At 31.1% G+C, this 8,700-nt stretch overlaps 1 protein-coding gene across 2 annotated transcripts; it reads left to right on the top strand.

Moving 5' to 3' along the window:
• Positions 1-4,554: 4,554 nt before the first annotated feature.
• On the top strand, positions 4,555-7,037 carry LOC111437296 (plant intracellular Ras-group-related LRR protein 5-like). Of its 2 annotated transcripts, XM_023075192.1 has the most exons (4): positions 4,555-5,166; positions 5,506-5,619; positions 5,754-6,655; positions 6,734-7,037. In XM_023075192.1, the coding sequence occupies exons 1-4, from the start codon at positions 4,653-4,655 to the stop codon at positions 6,890-6,892; spliced, it is 1,689 nt and encodes a 562-aa protein (XP_022930960.1). In that variant the 5' UTR covers positions 4,555-4,652; the 3' UTR covers positions 6,893-7,037. The 2 variants fall into 2 exon arrangements, with proteins under 2 accessions (XP_022930960.1, XP_022930961.1); XM_023075193.1 differs by lacking the exon at positions 5,506-5,619 and having other exon boundaries at positions 4,653-5,166.
• The last annotated feature ends 1,663 nt before the right edge of the window (positions 7,038-8,700 follow it).

The following is an 8,700-nucleotide window of genomic DNA, read 5'->3' on the forward strand; positions in this document are numbered from 1 at the left end:
TTTTTTTTTTTTTTTTTTTTTTTTTTTTTTTTTATTTAATTAGTTCAAAAGAAATAAAAAGAGAAAATTTAAAAGTTAATATTATTAATAGCTACGTTTGTTAATTCATTATGGTATTTTAATAAACTATGGTTGTATATATTAAGATAATGTGTGGAAAAAGAGAGGGAATTAATTAGTTTAGACTAAGTTTACAGGAATAATATATGGTTTTATAATACATTATTGAGCTTATGACTATTTTATATAATATGATTAAATACCTTGCTTCCTATTTGCAAAAGCCATGAAAATGACTTTAAATTCACAACTTTTCTCTATTTAATTGTCTTTATATAATCATAAAAGAAAATCCCACTACTGCCTTGTGTAACACAAATTGGTACCAACTTTTCTTAACCGGGCACTAATCTCATATTTACATGGCTACCAATCACCATCATCCTCACGGTTTAAAACGTGTCTGCTAGAGAAAAGTTTTCACACTCTTAAAAGGAAGAACGACGGGCGTGGGATCTCACTTGACTAAATTTGTCTAATCAATTTTTGTTAAAGATACTTTTACGTATATGTAACATCATATTTTTGGCATATAGTTGACGTTCACATTTTCATAATCAAAATCATTGTCTGTCCCTTTAATTTTAAAGACATAAAGCAAGATGCAACCAGTTGATTTATGGACCGAATTGACAACGCACTTGTTAAGGATATTTAGTAATAAATTATACTTTTTCGTATATATTATATTTGATATTTTATTATAAGGCAAATATCTAATATTTGACTTATTACCATAGGTATCTTTCCGTTTATTGTTATTTCCATTTATTACTATTTCCATATCCTTGTAATTTATTTGATTATAAATAAGATAACTGCGGTGGATTCAGCAAACATTCACAGCACTATAGGCTTTATAAACAATTATTACAATTAAACTTAAATTCTAAATTGTTCTTAAATTATGAAATTTTCCCGATTAAATTTTACCCGATTGTGGTATTTTACGTTAAACTAAATTATTTTTATTAGGTGACTAAAAATAATTAAAAAAATATTTATAGGTATGAACCTATTTATTAAATATTAATATAAATTAACTTAGAAGACAAATTGTAATCCAAAGTGGAAAAGACAAAAATAATTAAAATTGAATTGGGCTAATACAATCGTGACGCACACAAAGTGGCAAAGGTTTGTGAATCAGACATGTCCCCGACATCAATTTATTATCTTTTCTATTTTACTTTTTCTTATTTTTATTTTCACCAACCTGTCAGCATCATCCAACAAAAAAAATATATATATCAATAATTTTTTTGTTTTTTTATTAAATTAAAATTTTAATTCCCTTAAAATTAATTACCAAAAAAAAAAAAAACTCGGTTGTATGATAATACAACTTCATCGTCGCAATATGAAACTTCGAAATAAATAAATATATAATGAATATTACTATAATAAAGACGTGTATGGGACAAATTTCCGGTATTAATATAAATAATCATTTTTTTTATAGAACATGTTTAAAAGATTTAATAGGCAATATCCACTTTATTTATTAATTGGATTGATACAAATATATATATATTATGGTCAAATTTAGGGAGTAGATGTAATCAATTATAAATTAATTTGGTCAAATTATGGGATTAAATACAGGTAACGCAGCCACTTTATAGGAATAAACACAAAATTAAACTTATGTCATGATAATGTCTTGTTATTTAATCTCTTCTAATAAACCAACTGATTTGGAGTCAGACTTTATGAATATACGGCTAATATTATAATTATTCTTTTGTTGACTATGCTATAATTTTGAGACATCTAATTAGTCAAAAAAGAATCCTGGATTATGATCAAATCTTTGACATTTTATTTTGGGCGGTTCCATTGGTCTATGTTGAATCTTGGGGAATATTATTTTAACTATGCCGGATTTAGAAATGTATTCAAATCTTATAAATTATTTCTTTTCTTGAATGGAAGTGTGTTAGAAGCATTTTGAAGGTTAGAATTAATTCGATGGAGTGGAATCAAATTTAGGCACATGTAAGAGTAGAAGTGTTCATATGACTTGAAAATTCGACCAACCTGGACTACCTAATCTAAACCATAGACGTTGAGTTAGATTGGGTTGGGTTGAGTTAGATTTTTTTTTTTTTTTTTGTTCGATTTGAGTTGAGTTGAATTTTTTGTAAAAATGAAAATTCGGGTCCATTCATGAGTTGACATATTGACCAAAAATAAAATTACAATCCAACCTTACCTTATTTTTAAGATTGTTACGAAGATTAACAATATTTAACATGGTAACCCATATTATGAATTATGAGTTATTGATCTAATAAATATGATGAATAAATAAAATTTCACGTTGGGTTGGGTTGGATTATAAATTTTATTTTGGTTGCTCGAGTCACAAAATCAAAGCCCGTTTCAAAAGTTGGAGGGGTTGAGCCTCCTAAGCCCAATTGTTTGTTTATTCCTATATTTTGAAGCCAAAACTAGTCCTCATGCCTGCACATAATCATCATCAACCAAACACCCTCCACAAGAATCTCATGTATGTTCCGTTTCGTCTTCCATTCCATCAGTGCCGTTGACTCCGTTTTCACGCTCAACAACTGTATGCTCGACTGCTGTTCCTGCTGTTTTTGCCCTGCTTCTGCTGCTGCCAATGCTAGCATGTTGCTGCCTTGCTTTCTGTGACTTTATGGCTTCGTTTAGGTCTTGTAAGGCTTTGTGAAGATGGTTCGGGAGGATCTCTAGTGACCAATGTCGTCGATTTCATACGTTGCTTGCGAGTTCGATCAATGATTTTGATACTTATGAGCTACTCGAGTGTAAATATCTTTCAAAAGGATTCTAACTGATCTACGAGGTCTACTGCGAAACAAATCTACAAAATAGAAGGCTCTTAAACATGTCAAATCATTGTATACTTTAAGAAAAATGATTGGAAGAAGTCGTCGTAACATAATTGTCATTCGAGTACAATTTTCAACACGTTGTCATCTCGACATGGTTATGAGATCGAATGTGAAGAAAAATATCGCCACTGCATAATTATAATTCTTCTTTACTCTCCGATAACAATTTAGCTGTGATCAAACTCTATTAGTCAATAAATATAATAAGAAAAAATGGATAAAATAAATAAAGAAATTGAGATAAATTAAAGGAAGACTAAATCAATCATGAATTTTTAATTTGACTAATAAAATATCTTTAAAAATACTAATGAAAGAGTAATTAAGTTACAATATAGCAATAATAAAAATAATATCTCTTATTAGTACGTATTGATTATATGTTCATATTTTTTTATTGAGTAGTTGTTGAAGAAGACCATATGATTAATTTTAAATTTTTTTATCTTTTTGGAAAAGATATTTGATTAATTAAATGAGAATCAATTGGACAGACTTTGAAATTAAATTGATTTGGAGAAAAAAAAATTATATTTTAAATAATTTTCAACCACATACAAATCTTTCTCTAACTTGAAATAATTGAGGGAAAAAAGAATACTAAAAAAATATTAATTTATAGAATTGACTATTATTCTTAATTAAAATAAATCATTTAGACGAGAGGGGTTTATAGAATTATTTCACTTAGCCAACATATTTGAATTATTGACACATTTTTATAATGGTTCTCGCAATCTAAAAACATCGTCGAAAAGGGTCATGAAACGAGAGACCTTTTGTGGATGCTTAAACAATATTGTATATGTAGAGATAAATTATGTGGAGTCGACAGATATTGATTAAATAATATATTTAAAAATATCTATACGTATGGTTTAATAATTTATTGATTTTTTTGGGCCAAGAAGAAAATGAGTAAAAATAGAGTATAGGATAATTAAAGGGTATTTATGGGAGGTGAGGGGTCATGGGCAGCTTGTGAATAAAGTAATAAACTCATTTAATACAAAAAGAAAAAAGGAAGGAATTATTATTGTTTGGAACAAATATTCAAAATATTGTACAAATAAATATATTTTTTTTTTTATTATCATTTCAAATCATTATTTTTGGCCCCATGCATCCCCTTCAAATCGTCTTTTTTTTTTTTTTTTAATTTTAAATATTTAACTTTAATTTAATTACAAATTAGTAATTTGAGAAATAATTCTATAATTGACCCATTAATTTTAAATTGTGGTGGTGGAGTACACAGCAAGCAACTGGTTTTCTTTTTGGCCTCTTTTTTTTAATTATTTCTTCACGAGTGAACTGTGAAAAGTCTACCATGCTTTGTTGCCTGATTTGACCTCACCATGTAACATTTTTATGAATTTCAACTTAATTTCAAGTAATTTGAACTTAATTTTAAATAATTTTAAGTCATCTACGACTGATTTAGGAAATGACAAAAGAATATTCGCTCTATTGGCATGAAATTTTTTTTGAAAAACTCAAATCAAAGTCGAGTTTATGGTCAAAGTAGAAATATCATACCACAAAAAAAATCTATATATATTAATAAAAAATTGTTTTCTTTTTTTTTAAAAAAAACAAAAATTATATATTCTCTCTTCTGACTATAAATTAGACGATAAATTTGAAAACCAAGAAATGATGCTTACAGAGCCGAGAGGAAGATCAAGAATGAAGTGAAGAAGAACAATCGTCATGGATGCGACCTTCAAGCAAGACCCGCTTTCGTCTTCTTTCGTAGACACTGTCAACGAACTCACAAGAATTTTCCGATCACTTCCGGCGAGGCCCTCCATTGAAGAGGTTGAAGCAGCTGTGGTGATTCTGAATACAGTCCAGAACGAAGAGGATTTCAAATTGGGGGAAATTTCAAAGCAGGAAGTTCCTGAAAATGTCCCCGAAGAGCTCTTCTCCATTTTGCAGCAGATGAGGAAGACGATGGTGCTGTATGAGAGCCATGAACAGAGGCGAGAAGCCATTCATTTGATTGAGCTCGATAACATTCTTCGAACCTTTGATGAACTCATTCAGAGATCTTCTCTGTTGGTTTCTGGCGATTCTCAAGCCCACTGCCCTCTGAATTTGAGTGATCCAGTCGACAAGATTGCGAAAGAGGCTCTAATTAGCCACCAAAGTTCGGAGAATAAAACGGAAAATGGAGAACTCGAGAGCAATGGTAATAAGGGTTTTGTTAACAGTTCTTCTTCAGGTATATTTCAAATTATTCTCTGTAGTTCTTTTCATTTTGATATGAAGTTCTTTGTAATTAAACTATTGATTCATGAAGTTATGAGAGCTTTGATTTGAGTTTTGAATCCTGATTCATGGCTTCTGCTGAAGTTTAGTCAGAAATTTTGATTCTGATTTTATCAATTAATTGATGTTTGACGATATGCTTTGATAGAATAATAGGGCGTTGAATATGAACAAGAATGAAGTTCAAACGTTCATAAACATACTGTTGACAAAACATAATCCATTGAAGAGATAAAAGTTGCATAAAAAGCCTTTTTCCGAGCATAAAAGGATATTATGTGATTATCTGTAGGTCTGAATCGGAAATATTTTGATGAATCATGGCTCGGGACCGACCGAGACTTCGTGAATCCGGGATTAGTATCTCAAATCCAAGTAAATGCTAAAGAAATCTGTGATTTGGATGGTTGGTTTAGTCAATTTGAACTTTATTTGGGGTAGAATTTGTTTGCCATGGGTGCCAAAAGTCAAGAACTTCAGTTCTTATCCGTATCTTTTCATTGTCTTATTAAGTTTGTTTGTTTGATCTGTGTTGAAAAGGTAAATTGAGTTCGATGAAAGTTGCTGCTCTTATTGAAAGCATAGCTAAAAGTGGGTCAACTGTTCTTAATCTGAGGGGCAAGTTAATGGATAAGATGGAATTGCTTCCACTTTCAATTGGGAAGTTATCTGATCTTGTTGAATTAGATCTATCAGAAAACAAGATCATGGCTCTTCCTCCTGGAATTAGTGATCTTCGATCGTTACGAAATTTCGACATCCACTCGAACCAATTAATAAACCTTCCTGAAACATTTGGGGAGCTTGTCAATCTCACCTACGTTGACCTCCATGGGAACAGGCTAAAATCACTCCCAGCTTCTTTTGGGAACCTAAAAAACCTTATCACTCTTGACTTGAGCTCCAACCTTTTCACCCATTTACCTGATATCATTGGGAACTTGAGTAGTTTAAAGAAGTTGAACGCTGAAACCAATGAACTTGAGGAACTTCCTTACACAATTGGATCATGTTTGTCACTTGTGGAGCTTCGGCTGGACTTCAATGCAATCAAAGCTCTCCCCGAGGCCATCGGGAAGCTCGAATGCTTGGAGATTTTGACCCTACATTACAATAGAATCAGAGGACTGCCAACAACAATGGGGAATCTGCCTAAGTTGAAGGAACTAGATGTCAGTTTCAATGAACTGGAGACAATCCCAGAAAACTTGTGTTTTGCTGTGAGCCTACGGAAGCTGAATGTTGGGAAGAACTTTGCTGACCTGAGAGCCTTACCAAGATCAATTGGGAACCTGGAAATGCTGGAGGAGTTGGATATGAGTGCAAACCAGATAAGATTCCTGCCGGACTCTTTCAGGTTCTTATCAAAATTGAGAGTTCTCCGAACAGATGATACTCCACTGGAAGAACCACCAAGAGAAGTTCTTGAATTGGGTGCTCAGGTAAAGCCATTACTTATATCAATTCCTTAGTGGGTTTGTTCTCGAATCTCAGTATTTAATATGAACTTTGTTTATCAGGGTGTCGTAAAGTACATGGCTGATGCGGTAGAGAAAAGAGGCATAAACTCTCAACCAGCTCAAGAGAGGGGGTTTTGGATATGGTTTTTCTCCATGTGTTGCTCCAAAAGAACAAATGATACACCGAACCACAAGTTATCTACTGAAATACAGCTTTAGTTTGTTCATTCTTCCATTGAAAATATGGCTCTCAGTGTGTGTATTGTATAGGGGTCGGTTAGCTCGAACTTGTAGAGGAGTATTGTTTGTGTAAAGTGGACGAATTAGTATCAATTTCATAAGCATCGTTATTCTTTTATCGACCTAAAAATATTCGAGTTTTGCCAATTCGAACATAGTTTCGACACTATTTATTAAAGGATGTATAATGTAGTTTTCAGCGGTTAAAATTTAAAACTACATTATATATGCAAACCCCACCATGGACCATTGGACCACTTCTCTCCACTTCCAAACACCATTTCCTCTTATTCAATTAGCCATTGGAGTTATGTGTCCAAAAAGAAAAGTTCTTTTAACACTTTCTTGCCAATCATTGGTGTGAAGATATATATATATATTTCCGTTAATCATACTAATATTCAGGTGAATCGATAAAAATACGATAAAAATACAAAAACTATTTATGTTCTTTCATGATCCATTCATTTTTCTTTTTGTGGTTGAAGATTCAATGTAAACATTCACGATGATAATTAGAATCATAATCATATCTCTAAACCAATTTTTTAAAAATAAAAAAAATAAAATTATGTATAATCCACCAATTTTATTTGGCCATTTTGTAAAAATGTGGTATGAAACATGACATGTTTGATTTAATATATGTTCCAAAAATTTAATGTCTTTATCTGGTTGGAGTTTTGCAATGGATGGACATATCAAAAAGGGTATTTTTTTTTTTTTTCTTTTTAATCATGATATGGATTAGTTTTTTGATAAGATGAAATCCGTCTGAATTGAAATTAGACCAAACAAGTGAATGTCTTTATTTAGAAATTTTAATTTGAGTGATAATTATAATAAGAACATCAATGAATGATGTGAAAAGGGGACACAAACAGCTGATTTAATACCCATATTTGCATCTCTACCACTTATTCGCACGTTTTTTTCACGAGTACATTTATTAATTGTCGTGTCTGCAATACGATGTCATGTTTTTCATAAACACATCAATGTGAATATATATGAACTTTGTTGTTTTTAAGTAGGAATGAATATCGTCTAAGTCTACAGTATCGATCAAACTCGTGAATTTGGTCCCAAGTAATTATGCATAGAAATAAATTTTGAGAATCTCATCCCGCACACAACTTTTAGAGATATAAATAATACTACATCGAGTCTACATTATGTGTAGTGTGTAAGGTTATTTTGAGCGTGGAAACCTCTATTTAATAGACGTGGACGATATCTACTAGCGGTGGATAACTAATTCGTGTTGTATTGTGTTTCCCATAGAAAATCGTGTCAAAGCTATAAATAGTTGCAACTGAGCGGTGGAAAGGAAGATGCCAAAATAGTGTGAGCCATAGGACAAAATGGAAGTAGTTTTCAATTGGTCCATGCGTATATCACATTTGATACAATCGTAGATCTTGATATTGCTCTTCCACATCGCTTTGATATCGACAACCCCTCTTCGAAATCTCTACTCAACTTTACTTTTTTGTTTCACAATTTACTTCTTTATGCATTCATATCTTTCCACCGTATCTTACCCTCTTGATAATATGACGAAACAGTTTCGTGAAAAAGAATGCAAATTCATAAATATTGACCACTTTTTCACGCCTCGAATAAATATATATTAACATAAAAATATTAAAAAAAAAATTTAGCTTTAATATAATTATGGAAGGTAGGGAATATCCAGTTGGATAATTGCAAAAAGTAAGAAGAGAAAAGGAATAAATATTAAAAAAAAAAAAAAAAAAAAAAAAAAAAAAAAAAAAAAAAAAAAA

Source organism: Cucurbita moschata, unplaced genomic scaffold (assembly GCF_002738365.1).
Source record: "Cucurbita moschata cultivar Rifu unplaced genomic scaffold, Cmos_1.0 Cmo_Scf00063, whole genome shotgun sequence".
In the NCBI taxonomy this organism is placed as follows: Eukaryota; Viridiplantae; Streptophyta; class Magnoliopsida; order Cucurbitales; family Cucurbitaceae; genus Cucurbita; species Cucurbita moschata.

What these genes read in the sequence shown, in the direction of transcription:
- LOC111437296 (XM_023075192.1), top strand. Translation starts at nt 4,653, where the DNA reads ATGGATGCGACCTTCAAGCAAGACCCGCTTTCGTCTTCTTTCGTAGAC. An exon ending in AGAAATCTGTGATTTGGATG is followed by an intron (nt 5,620 to 5,753) that starts GTTGGTTTAGTC and finishes TGTGTTGAAAAG; the next exon opens with GTAAATTGAGTTCGATGAAA. An exon ending in TTCTTGAATTGGGTGCTCAG is followed by an intron (nt 6,656 to 6,733) that starts GTAAAGCCATTA and finishes TTTGTTTATCAG; the next exon opens with GGTGTCGTAAAGTACATGGC.